The sequence below is a fragment of the Pinus tabuliformis genome, chromosome J (assembly GCF_031772625.1).
Source record: "Pinus tabuliformis cultivar Carrire ecotype Pingquan chromosome J, CPIR1, whole genome shotgun sequence".
Classification (NCBI taxonomy): domain Eukaryota; kingdom Viridiplantae; phylum Streptophyta; class Pinopsida; order Pinales; family Pinaceae; genus Pinus; species Pinus tabuliformis.
In genome coordinates this window covers 1520807559-1520821607 of record NC_142295.1, presented here as the reverse complement: position 1 = coordinate 1520821607, position 14049 = coordinate 1520807559, and the positions used below count along the sequence as shown (strand labels likewise).

The 14049-nt window shown below is 38.7% G+C and overlaps 1 protein-coding gene across 1 annotated transcript; it reads left to right on the top strand.

Annotated features, from left to right (window-relative positions):
- The first annotated feature begins 417 nt into the window (after window positions 1–417).
- LOC149233283 (uncharacterized) lies at window positions 418–5848 on the top strand. Its single transcript, XM_089379719.1, has 8 exons — window positions 418–980; window positions 2208–2280; window positions 2400–2655; window positions 4166–4324; window positions 4477–4671; window positions 4761–4898; window positions 5009–5241; window positions 5349–5848. The coding sequence occupies exons 1-8, from the start codon at window positions 821–823 to the stop codon at window positions 5518–5520; spliced, it is 1386 nt and encodes a 461-aa protein (XP_089235845.1). The 5' UTR covers window positions 418–820; the 3' UTR covers window positions 5521–5848.
- The last annotated feature ends 8201 nt before the right edge of the window (window positions 5849–14049 follow it).

Below are 14049 nucleotides of genomic sequence, written 5' to 3'. Positions count from 1 at the left end.
AGAAAATGAGTAACTATTGCATAAAATCATCATTGCCACCCAAAATTGATAATTAAAATATACCATCTCCGCCATAAGAACTTACCAACTAACCTTATATAATAACCCACAAACCATTCCAAAATATAATTGGACAAAATTTGAACCTAAAGAAATGACATTATCACCCTGAATTCCCACTACTTAGAGGTACTTTAAATATTATTAATAATTAAAATATTTGAGTCAAATATTTCTTCCCGTCAAACTTCTAGATGTTAAGCGGGCGTGACTTTGGTTCGCCGTATACACGAAGGTCCACCGATGACCAAACATTTATTCAACACTGATGGTGGCTAAGCAGAAGGGACGGTTCACTACACGTGGCAGTAAAGACAGTTATATCGTTCCTCCCTAGTGGGCAATACCGGGCTCCCAGGGGTTTCAGTTTGAAATTAATGGTTTACAAACGGTTATTGCTGAGCTGTGCCTCACGGCTATCGCGAAATTCCAGAAGCCAGAGTTGACACGATCACTGGAAACGAAAAGGTTTTCGGCATCGAAGACTTTCCCCGCACGCAAGTTCTCCACGCCGCGGTTTACTTGAAATCCCACGGAACCTAGACAAATACCGACGAATTTGGGGGCTGAAATCCCACGGAACCTAGACAAATGCCGACGAATTTGGGGGCTGAAATCCCACGGAACCTAGACAAATACCGACGAATTTGGGGGCGTCGCTGGTAAAGATGGCTGGATCGAGCATATATAAATTAAGCGAGAGGGTCGATGCCCATAACAAGCAAGGGATCAGTAATCAAGGAGATACTAATCAAGAACTATGGCTAAGTATAATTCAGAGAATGGGCTGGGTGTGGGTTACAGCGTGGACGATGGAATTGACCAAGTGGAGATCGATCCGAGGTTGCCTCTGCTGCAGGATGCTGATCTCAGAGACAAGGTCGTTCTTCTCAGGGTCGATCACAACGTTGTGAAGAAAGGCAAGTATACAGTTCTTTCATTGTTTCATTACCCCAAATGTTTATCAATTCCCCTTCTTTTTGAATTCTCAGGGTCCTTTTTCAGTGCAATTTTAGGGCATTTTGCTTCATCTGGAGTTTATTGGAATAATCTGAACTATCATGTTAACACTTATTATAGTTATAAAACTTGCTACCATTTTTTATGAGACTGAGGACTGGTTTTTTGCTCGAACTGTCTTGCTGAATAGTGTCTTCCTCTTTTGCTACCAATTCATCCACTCCAAAGGATTCTTCAGAGGTAGCAGGGGGAACTGAATACCTTATCACCTGAGAACCTCGCCTCATATTTAGCATTGTAATTCTTCCCTAGAGCATCCATACTTTCTCTTCCACGTTCTCTTATCTCTAATTGCTATTTTCCATGTTAATCTTCACGGCATCTGTTTGATTTTGGTGTTCCCTACCTGCTTACTTGAGCCAATTATTTTCCCTTGAAATGCTTGTCTTTCCTTTGAACTTCTTTTCTCTAGCCCCCCAATTTCCTTACTTAAAAGAGAAAGGTAGTCCTGGACTTCAGCATAATTCCTTTGTACAAGTTGGCATTTTTACATATGGCGCATCTTTTAGTGTGACCATGAGAGCTGGCCATCTTTAATCTAGGCTACATCTGTTTATATCTTGATGTTCCCTACCTGCATACTTGAGCCAATTATTTTCCTTTGTAATGCTTGTCTGTGTAATGCTTTTCTCTAGCCCTCCTGTTTCCTCACTTAAAGAGAGAGGCAGTCCTAGGCTTCAGCACTAATATATGTTTTTCCTTGTATTATATATCATGACTCGTTTATAAAATGTACATCAAAATTTGTAAAACAACATTGGAAATTTGTAAAATTTGTGAAACTATATTAAAAAATTGTTTTAAAACTTTTTAGTTCCCGGAATTTTTAAGTTTCCAGGTTCCATTTATACTGTAAACGGTTATTTCAGGGTTTCATAGCAGCAATTTTTTTTTAATTTTTGAATCACTTCTAGCCTCAGATCTTGAATATTTAAATTAAAATTAATGGCCATTGGTAGTAGTCTGCCTGACAGTTTTGTTATGCCAGTTCTGTTATTGATTCGTTAACCTAAAAGGGTGCGGGTTCTTTGTATTGATCTAGTGTTCTGAGTATGTTCTAAGGTGTTATCATTGGATTCTGTTTCATTAGAAGGTGCCTCAAAGGTTTTTAATGGTGGTGGGTGCAGGTAAAATACTAGATCAATACAGAATCGATGTCACTTTACCAACTATGTACAACATAGTCGAGCGAGGTGGAAGGTGGGCTCAACTGTTTACCTTCTAGACCTATTTTACAGCCCTTAATCCTGTGTTTAGTTCAGCTTATTGTGCATAGGTTGTAGTGATGAGCTCATTTGAACTGAAACTGGAATGTGCAGGCCCATTATCATGACTCACGTTGGACGCCCGTATGATAAGAAGACAAAAACGATCTCTACTGTCCAGGATGAATCTGTGGATGCTGTTGTTGCTTATTTGCAAAGGAAGCTCCACATCAAATTTGTAGTTCCCCGCTTCAATACAACGGAGAAAAATGGAATTCTGGATATTGACACCTCCATCAACTGGCTGATCCATGACCTTAAGAGTCGGAAGATTGGTGGAATCTACCTGCCAAATACTCGGTGGTTTGCAGTGAGTTCTTTAGCATGATTCCTGTGTTTTTTTGCTTCTCCCGGCTTAATTTCCTTTGTCCAATATGTAGTAAATTACTAAATTCAGGGTCGTAGTATTCTGGACTAGTCATTTATTGAAAATGAATTTATGTTACTAGCACAGGCCTAACCAAACGAATGTCTGATATGTAACTTGATGTTACAAAGATAAAGGTTGCTTGTTTGGTTTCTAACATTTGAGGTGGAATTCAAGTATTTGAGCCCATTTGGGTGAACTTGAGATATCTTCTTCCAGTGTCAAGTTGCAGAGCCTGATTTAGTTGGATCTGTGCTAGTGTCCGTTGTCAATTCAGCTAATTTATGTCTAGATTCAATGTACTGTTTTTTTTTTTTCTAGGTTAAGACTAAACTAAGTACCCACGGGGAATTGAACCAGTGACCTATCGCAAGGAGTGCCTTAACAGCGCACCCATTCACCGTCAATCCAAAGCCCCGTGGGCTAGATTCAATGTACTGTTATGCGTGCAGGAGCACACAAAGAGTTCACAGATCACCCTACCTTCGTCCAGGCAGCGAATGTACCTGGCTTATCTGGGTGCAATGAACTCTTTGGTGATCTGAACTTGATTATGTCTGGTCACAGGAAGACAAATTTTTTAGAAGTCTGGGACTTGTGATCTAGGACCCAAAGCCTTTATGAACAGAGACCCGAGACCTCAATTACTTATATTGAGTTGACATATTGAGTTGACTTGTGATGGGGCTGGTAGCAGTGACCAGCTATGAAATATGGTGATGAAGACAGAAGAAAAGCTCTAAAGAATTGTCATTCAGGTTCATGCTCTAGCTAATGTTTTTGTGTGTATGCATATACTTGAGCTTCCAAATGCCCCAGTGCATTAGACCTAGTCTTAGTTGGATTTCTTCCAGTGTCCATTTTCAATGTTCCCAGTGCACTATTATTATTCAATGCACTGTTTACTCATATAAGTGGCGTTCTTGGTTTTACTACTAGCTGATCTCCTGAAAATGAATCCTTCTAAAATATGGGGCATGTGATGTAGGACCTAACTTGGAGGAACAGGAACCTGGGGCCTTGACAATTATATTGAGTGGACCTTTAGTGTCCATTTTCGATGTGCCCACTGCAATTTTTATTCAATGCACTGTTACTGATATGGTTGGCGTTCTGGGTTTTACTACTAGCTGGTCGTAGGACCCACTGCCTTGGGGAACAGGAACCTGGGGACCTAGACACTTATTGAGTGGGCCTCTATGTTTCATATGGCTCTATTATTAAGTAAACCAATGTGTCTGGTATCACTGATCAGCTGAATATGATTGACTATAGCAATTTCCTTTATAACTTCTGAAGCCAAATATCTCTTCCTGATAATAATTTTAGCTCTTACATGAAACAGGAGAGGAAGACAAAGGATAGCTGAATATGATTGAATATAGTCATTTCTTTTATAATTTCTGAAGCCAATTATCTCCTTGATAATAATTTTATCTCTCCCATGAAACAGGGGGAGGAAGACAAAGGAGAGAAGCTTAACAGATTTGTCCTTCAGCTCTCTGCTTTAGCTGATGTATATGTTAATGATGCATTTGGCTCATGGCAGCCTCATGGTTCCACATACCATATTGCGAAATACCTTCCCTCATATGCAGGACTATGCATGCAGGTGTGTGTTCTTTCCTTAAATTTTATTTGGTATCCTGTTACTTTATTCGAGTCATTATTTCAATGAAAACAGATTTTGGTTCGATATTTCTTGTCATTTAGCAAAAAGGAAGAATTCCGATTTGAATTTCCTGACAATGTATCCTTTCTCAGGGCGAACTTTATCATGTGCAATCTGTCTTGAATCCCAGCAAACCATTTGTTGCAATTGTTGCTGGTGCAAAGTATGATACTAAGATTGGTCCATTAAAACAGATGTACAAGAAAGTTGATAAGTTGGTTCTGGGTGGTATTATTTACAATACTTATCTATGTGCTAAATATGGAGTTAAAATTGTTGGTGTTGAGGTATGTATTCTTTTTCTCTCCAGTCTGAAATGTCTCTATGGAGTTGTTGTTTTGTTTTATTTATTTTGTGTTTTCCCTTTTTTGTGTAGGAATCAGATATTGAACTTGCAAAAGAGCTGGTAGAACAGGATAAGGTGCACAAAAAAATTCTCGAGTTGCAGGTTCTGGTTGAAACTGATACTTTGGATGGTAGATTTGAAGGGAAATTTAGAACGATTGATGTCAAGGTATATACTACAGATTTCTTTTCTGGCAGTAGTAGAACTGTTTGAGTTGAAATATCAATCAGCTATGATGTGATCTGATGTGAAATTCTTTCATTGTCGATGTGTGGCAGGATTTTGCTCCAGGCCAGACTTACAAGTATGTTGTTGATGTTGACCCTGTCTCATTTGAGAGAGATGAGGCTAAACAAGCAATGAACTCAGCTAAGACAATATTTGTTAATGCTGTGATGGGATTCATGCCACATTTCTGGCACGGTACAAGCAAAATGGATGAGGTCATTGATAAAAATCGTTCTGCTCAAAAATTCTTTGGAGGTGGTGATACCCTTCAGACTTTTAAAAGGTAAATTTTCATCGCTATAGTATTTATCTCATGGAAGTGTTTCATATGAATCTCATGCAAGTGTTTCATATGAATAGAGCGTTAACAATGTTTTCATTCTGTGCCAGCCTTCATCCAGCCCTCTATGAAGCTGCATTGAACAATGTCAAATACTATTTATTTACGGGCGGTGGCACTGTTCTGAAAGTTATTGAGGAGGGAGATCCAATGGGTTTAGAGACTGTAAAGGCTCTTATTGACAACAAAGCTAACTATTACAAGAGCATTCAGAACAGTTGAAGCTAGTTTTGGCACGTGGTTTTAACTGGCAGAATAAGGGGTTGATTTCATGCCGTTTGTTAGAATGACAACCATCACGTAGAGATTGACGAAAGGAATATTTGGTAGATTTTTTGATAATTTATTTTATATTTGTGGAGGGTTCCGAAGATTATGGCGGAGGAATAATTTTTTTGTTACCAACAGGCATTCTTGTCCAAGTCAAGATTTAAGGCATTTCTTAGTCTCGTAAAGCTTTGGTTTTTTTGACATACTAGCAGAAAACCGAAAGTAATATCGTACTTTCAAGACATCCTTTTCTTAGTTATTGAAATGCATTTCCTGAAAATTACTCAGCTTTATTGATAGTTTGGATAAGATGCTGCATTTGTAAGAAATATATTAGGATGACAGTCACAATGGATAGTATTGCTAATAACTATTTTTGGGGCTATTGAACCACAATGAAATTACTTTGAGACCTTGCAGGGGAAACAATCATTTGTAGTGAATATACATTTTAATCTTTTTTCTTTTATGTATCCATTTTTAACATTTTTGAAAGTGCACAAAAATTCAAATCATTGGAATATTGTAACTAAATTGTCAATGATAACATCAATGCAACAGAGCATTACATGCCCACAAAGGAAACTTTCTTCTACAATGAACCTTTCAAATGCAAGAGATCCATAATAATCATTAATACATATATCGAGAAAGCTAGTTGCTGCAAACCATTCAATGGCAAGTGATCTAAAACACTGACTGGTGCACTTTGAATAAACAAACAACTGTAGAAATCATTGAAATTTCACTACAATTGAAGAAAATAAAACAAATAAATAAATGTAAGTGGTTTTGGAAAATGCAGACACAAAGAAGAAACAATGATTGGAGCATAGATAAGTAATGTTCAGCAATGTTTGGGGTGTATGGAATATTTAGTGGTTTGTCATGAATCCCCAAAATGATGAGTACAATGACACATTTTTAAGACTAGGCAGACCTCCCAATCAATTTATTACACTAATTCTGCGATAATCTTTATTATTATTCATGTTGTCTTGACACATCTCTCTAAAATCTTAACTTATGACATGGGTCAACACATCTATGGTATCGTCTAATTTAAATGAGTCCTTACACATTTCACTTGGCTTGAAATCCATGGTTTCAAATGTTTCAGGTATTTAGGTGCCCTTACACGATGACACTATCCATTGTAGGTTTTCAACTTGGTGTTTAATTAGACATCTAATTTTAAATTCTGGTTTTTACAAATACACGACTCCAAATCTTGCAATTGTTTTAGTGAGTGAGTAGTGATTTGAATAACTTTCATCATAAGAATAGTGCTACAAAACAATGCTGTAGGGTTCTATTGTCGAAACTCTGTTTAGGGATAACATTGTTTAACTTTGCTGAAATATAGTTCTGTCAAAGCACTGTTGAAATTTTGGTAAGAATGATCAACAAATAAATGGAAGTGATATTGGAAAATGCAGACACAGAAGTAACAATGAGCAAATGCATTATTTAATATGTGGGTCCATAACTTCTTTGCAACATAGATAAGCAATGTTCAACAATGTTCGGGGTGTATGGGATATTTAGCAGTTAGTCATGAAAATCCCCAAAAATGATGATTACAATGACACATTTTTTAGACTAAGCAGACCTCCTAATCAATTGATTACACCACATTCTGCAATAATATTATTTATGTTGGTCTTGACACATCTCCCTAAAATTATGACTTATGAGGTCAACACATCTATGGCATTTTCTAATTTAAATGAGTCCTTACACATTTCACTTGGCTTGAAATCCATGGTTTCAAATGTTTTAAGTATTTAGGTGACCTTACACCATGACACTGGGCATTGTAGGTTTTCAACTTGGTGTTTAATTAGACAACTATCTTTTCATTTTTAGTGTTATTTTTGTGGTTGATACCAAGGTTGTTGTCCATGGTATGTCACAACCTACTTTTTTGAGACAAGTTAGGCCGAATCTCACAAGCTTGCTTGGTTACGAGGAAGAGTTGACACCAAATGAATTTGTGGTTTCCAACATTCCCAAGAATGAGTGACTTTGAAGAGAGGACAATTGTCTCTTCACATGCCAAAAACTAGTGGTTTCCAAGCATTGTTGCATTGTGAAGCCAAACAAAATTGCAAGGAGATTATTGAGGGGGTGATGGTCACAACATTACATTTGACATTAGTCATGTTCAAACTTGCAATTGTGCCCATGCATAAGAAAGGAGAGTCAACAAGAAGATAGAGCTCTCTAAATAAAATTGTGAGAGATATAAAAAACAAGTGGGATATGTGAAAATTTCTAACATGAAATTCTACTACATCAACTGATTTATTTCTCTTGTTTTTCACTGATTTATTTCTTTTACTTATTTTTCACAGTAAGTTATTTACAAAACCCTTCAGTAAACATCAAAGTAAATTCTAGTGTAGTTGTCACAATAGCATAGAGAAAAGAATAGTGAAATACAAGCACAAGAATCAATCACATCAACACAGTTGTTTTTGGACAATAGTCCCCGGAAAAACCCAATGTGGGAAAACTAGTGCAGCATATGAGGGTTTATTTATTATTCTTTAGCAACAATCTCTTTATAAGGAATGATTTTCAGAACATAGATAAGTCTTTGTGAAAACACTAGAGATAATTTTCTCCTCCCTTGGGAGAAATTATGACACCTAAGAGACCCTCCTGTCTCCACTCTGTCATCTCTTCTTCATCTCTGCATGTGGACTACGTCCTTTGCTGTGCTACCTCTTTAAGATGTCCCTCTATGTTGTCCCTTTGATGGACTGCATCCCCTCCTCCTCAATCTCTGGCTGATGTTGATAACCTCCTCTTCCTTCACCCTACAACTCTCCCTCTGAAATTGAACTTTTACTTCTTGAGAATGGACTTCCCTCAGGTTACTGAGTATTCACTTAGGTGTATCTGCAAATGACTCTCAAGTCTTCATTTATACTCTTCTTGTTGAGATATCAATGGTTGTGATCTAATCTCTAATCAACAGTTAAGATTAAATTTGACTTGATCCTCGTCTCTTAGAAGCTTCACACCCATATTTTCATTAATACCCATTAATATTTTAATTTTCCTAATTTTAGACTTAGGACCTCATTAAAAAAATTAATTATTTTAATAAAATACAATCCGGGTAGAATTTCACCAAACGATTTTTGGGTCTTGGAGATCTCACGTGTTCTAGCCCCTCCACAAAATTTCAGAGCTAGAGCACATCCGAAGTTGCCCAAAAAAACAACACTCTCTCTTAGTGAGAAATGTGCTCTAGCAATACCTCTCAGTAGAAGTATCACATTGATCCATGACATCGGTCCTTTACGCTGCTGATGCTTAGCTTGTTTCCCTTCATCCGCTCGATATTGAATTTTGTATTGCTGCCCATGACACTACCACTGTCACTATTGTATCTGTGTTGCAGCTCCCTCTTAAGTACTGCACTATCCATTTCTGCTACTGAAACAGATTCTCAATCATCCCCATCTTCTCTTTGAAATAAACAACTTTGTTCTTCCTAGAGCCTTGGTGAGAATGTTTGCCACCCGTTGGTGAGAATATCTGCCACCCATTCTCCTTTCGACGTGTATTGTAACTCTACGGCACCTTGCTAGACATAGCCTCTGATAAAGTGATACTTGATGTCAATGTGGTTTGACTGATCATGAAAAACTAGATTCTCAAAGAGCTTGATGCAACTCTTATTATCACTCAAAATGTTGGTCGCTTCCATTCTTCTCCATATGGCTTCACATAATGTTGTGCTAGTTGCCATATATTCAACTTCATCTGAGCTTAGAGATACGACCTTTTGTTTCCTACTACACCAGGAGGTCATTCTTGATCCAATGTTGAAACAATACCCAGTGGTACTTTTCTGATCTACTAAACTTCCAGCCCAATTTGCTTCAGTGAATCCACTCAGATTGATATCATTGTCTCGGGTATACATTAATCCATGCTCGATTGTTCCTCGTATATATCTGAGAACATGCTTGGCTACAGCCTGGTGTGCCCTCTTCGATTCTACCATGAACTGACTGAGGGTGTTGACAGCGTAACAAATGTTTGGCTTGGTATTGACCAAAATACATCAGGGACCATATTAGGGACCATATGAGTTGCCTGTACAAGGTGGGCTCTACTTCATTATCTTCAGACACATCAATCTTCTTCCAGTTGGTAATCATTGTTGTAGCCATGGGTCTACAGTACTGCATTCTGAACCTTTTTAAAAAATTTGTAGCTTATCTCCCTTGTCCAAGGAAAATTTCACCTTTCTGCTGCCAAACTTCTAACCCCAAAAAATAATGCATCCATCCCAAATCCTTCATGTCAAATTTTGTAGCTAGGTTTTCCTTACAATCTTTCATGAGCCTAGATGAACTTGCCAGAAAAAGGTCATCCACATATAACACCAGAATTAGAGGCTCACTCTCTACAGTCAGATAGTAGAGGTTGGGATATGTGTCACTCTTGATAAATCCCATCTTCTGCAAGTAACCATCAATTCGACCGTATCATGCTCTAGGCGCTTGTTTAAGCCCATACAAGGCTTTCTTCAACCTACACACATAAATTTTCTTTTCATGTGTCTCAAAACCCTCTGGTTCAATGTATACGTCTTCTTCTATCACCCCATTCAAGAACGCAGTCTTGATGTCCATCTGGTGAATCTCTATTAAAATTGGAAACTAGGGCAAAAATTCATGTGGGTAATCTCATTCATGGTTGATAATATTTTTATTAGATTCCTCTCGTCGAGAGGTGTAGGATTGATATAAAGATCATCCGATTCCAATAAGTATTCATGGAGATATGAATTTATTTTGATTGTGGAATTATTATCAAGCCAACCTATAACTCATGTAGGCTCAAAAGCCTAACATTCACATCTATTCAAACACCAACATTGTGTATAAAGACAAGAGGACTTTTCCTCATTTGGACTCACTCATCTCATCACATTTCTCTCTCTCTACTGCGCAGAAAAGAGTCTCTTCTCTACTGCGTAGAAAAGGGTCTCTCCCTCACACATGTGAAGCCGGAATCTGTTGAAACTGAAGCTGCAAACACAGAAGTAAATTTTGACCTGCGTGGACTAGAAGATCTTCTCATCTGAACTGCGTTGTAGGTTCATTTGAACCTCCTCTGAAAGTCGCAACTTTTGGTGGTGGAATCAAGTCAATCCGACGAACAGTTTGCAAGATATCAATTGCCCTAGTTTGAAGCTGGAAGATGTCGAAACTAAAGCTACAACTGCAGAAGTAAAGTTTGACCTTCATGGACTAGAAGACCTCCTTATCTGAATTGCGCTGTAGGTTCATTTGAACCTCCTCTGAAAGCCACAACTTTTGGTGGTGGAATCAAGTCAATCCGACGGATGGTTTGCAAGATATCAACTGCCTTAGTTTGAAGCTGAACACTGCCAAAACTGAAGCTACAACTGCAGAAGTAAAGTTTGACCTGTGTGGACTAGAAGATCTCCTCATCTGAACTACGTTGTAGGTTCATCTGAACCTCCTCTGGAAGCCACAACTTTTGGTGGTGGAATCAAGCCGATCCGACAGTCGGTTTGTGAGATATCGTCTGCCTTAGTTTGATGATGAAGCCACTAATGCTGATGCTGCTGATCTAGGGTTTGTTACTGCTGATATGAATCAGATTTATTGTATTATTTCTCTCTGCTGAATTATTGAAGATAAAATAAGATTTGATCAAAGGGTTTCCCCACACATTGTGGGGTTTGTCCCTGGCTAGCCGCCACATCTTGCGTCTCTTGTCTTGGCTTGTTTTCTGTCAATCGTTTAATGTTTCATCTGCACTTTACTTTATGTACATGTGATTGCTAATCTGTGGAATATAATAAGGAAAAGAAGTAAACTGTTATAAGCATAGAACATACCATAACTTAACATGGAATCAAAGCTGAGGTGAAGACAAAGACCGAGCAAGAGTAAGAGCAATCACCGAAGAGAAGATTGGCAAGGCTATCCTAAAAGAACGATGGGGTCCTCCGCACTTTTTCCTGCCGAAGACAAGCTCCGTGAGAACGCTGACTATCACGGATGGAATATGTCTATCGATCTAACCCTTGAGGATCAAGGATTTTTGGATCATGTGAGAGGCAATATTGTTGAGCCTCCATCAAATGCACCTCCTGCTGCCAGGAACAAATGGAAGAACAGAGAAATTAAAGCGAAGAAGATCATCCGGGACTCTATCGACAAGCGCATGGTGGCCTACATCTCTGAACTAAACACCTCCAAGGAAATCTATGATAGACTGGTGAGTTAATTTAAAGTTAATGATGCAAATCAAGTTTTGTTTCTTAGAAATAAGCTGAAGAAAAGGGTAAAGATGAGAGTATGCAAGCATACTTCTTAAGAATCACCGAGATTAAGAACGATATCCTATCTATTGGGGAGACTATTACTGACAGAGAAATGGCACTCACGACTCTTGGAGGATTACCATCCGAATGGTACGTGTTCAGGACTACTCTTTTGAAAAATAATGTAATTCCTGGTTTCGAGGAATTAATGGCTAGATGCATTCAAGAAGAAACAAGGGTAGAAGAGCAAGAAATGCCCATGCCTAAAGGTCCTCATGTTGCCTTTTCTTCTCATGCTAAGAAAAGAAATAATTTCGGGACTAAATCGAAAGGAAAGGTTGGACCTAAGGGTGGAAGAAAAGGATGATGTTACATCTACGATAAAGCAGGTCACTATGCAAGGGAGTGCCTTGATAGAAAGGACTCACGCTAGGACGATGATCAAAATACCTTTGATGGCAATCAAAGGGATGAAAAATTCAATAGCGAAGGTAAGAGGAGAGTTGGGACTCAAGGAAGAGGAAAACCATTCAAGAAGGCTAGAAATTCCAGGATGTATCAAATGCACCTAACATCAAAAATAACTTGGTGTCCATCACGACAATGGAAGACAAAGGCTACAAGGTAACCTTCAGCGATGGCAAGGTACGTATATGGAAAAATAATGTTAAATATGCCTTTGCTCTTGGGTTTCGTGTTGATTCATTATATCAGGTTGATGGAAGTCTAGGTGTCATGTCTTATGACACATCTCTTTAGTCTGAACTTTGGCATCGGAGGTTTGCCCCCCCTCATTATAAAGCTCTACCCGGTGTAAGATAAATGGTGACAGGGATGCCTGAATTCCGAGTAGAGAAAGAAGGTGTATGTCCAGGATGTGCCGAAGGAAAGCCCAAAAGGGGACCATTCCCCTCAAGACTAAGCAAGACCTCTGATATATTATAGTTGGTTCACTCAAGTATACCTAAGGTTGGCATTAAGAGGGAGACTACTACACCACATACTCCAGAGCAAAATGGTGTGGCACCGTACGATTGTGGAAGCTGTCTCTATGGGTAGATGATGTAACAATGCCTGATGTGGAAGAATTGATGGATCCTATTTATCCACCTGAACCTTCCTCTTCCAGGAAGAGGCCTTCATGGCTTAGGGGGCTACTTGATGATGTTGAAGGAAATGCTGCACCCCCAGGAACCTTCCGTAAAAGTAAGAAACCCAACAGGGATCAGGGATACCTAACCAGTATAAGCACAATCATACAAAATGAGCCTTCATCATTCTCAGATGCCGTCAAGCATCAAGTATGGAAGGATGCTATGACCATTATGGAGAATGATGTTTGGGAAGTAGTTCCCAGACCCCGGGACAAGACAATTTTTACTTCAAAATGGCTTTACAAGATAAAGTTGTAGCAGATGGAAGTACGAAATAGTATAATACTTCCCAGACCCCAGGAGAAGACAATTTTTACTTCAAAATGGCTTTACAAGATAAAGCTATAGCAAATGGAAGTATGGAATAGTATAAGGCTCGTTTTGTTGCTCGTGGTTTCTCTCAGAAGGAAGGTATAGACTATGATGTGATATTTAAACCTGTTGCTAGATATACGACCATCCACTTGATCATAACCCTTGTGGATTCACAAGGATGGAACCTACATTAGATGGATGTCAAGACCACGTTCTTACACGGTTCGATCAAAGAAGAGGTCTATGTGGAGCAACCTGAAGGATTTGAGATTTATGACTGAAAATCTCATGTATGTAGGTTGAAGAAGGCTCTCTATGGGCTGAAGCAAGCACCCCGAGCATGGTATGAGAGGATCGATAGCTACTTGATGAAGTTGGGATTCACTAGCAATGAAGCTGATCCTAACTTTTACTTTAAGGTTGAATATGACAAGCCTCTCATACTGGTGTTGTATGTGGATGACCTCTCTCTAACAGGTGCATACCCTCTCATTCACAAATGTAAGAGGGAGTTGGATTTTGAATTTGAAATGAAGAACCAAGGACTTGAAGTGTGGCAGAAGCCAAGGGAAATTTTCATATCTCAAGGAAATTATGTGGTGAAGATTCTAAAAAGATTTGGTATGGTGGACTGCAAGCCTGTGACTACCTCGAGGATCTTAACTTTCAGAAGTTATATGGTAGTGA

What these genes read in the sequence shown, in the direction of transcription:
- LOC149233283 (XM_089379719.1), top strand. Translation starts at nt 821, where the DNA reads ATGGCTAAGTATAATTCAGAGAATGGGCTGGGTGTGGGTTACAGCGTG. An exon ending in ATAGTCGAGCGAGGTGGAAG is followed by an intron (nt 2,281 to 2,399) that starts GTGGGCTCAACT and finishes TGGAATGTGCAG; the next exon opens with GCCCATTATCATGACTCACG. An exon ending in CAAATACTCGGTGGTTTGCA is followed by an intron (nt 2,656 to 4,165) that starts GTGAGTTCTTTA and finishes CCCATGAAACAG; the next exon opens with GGGGAGGAAGACAAAGGAGA.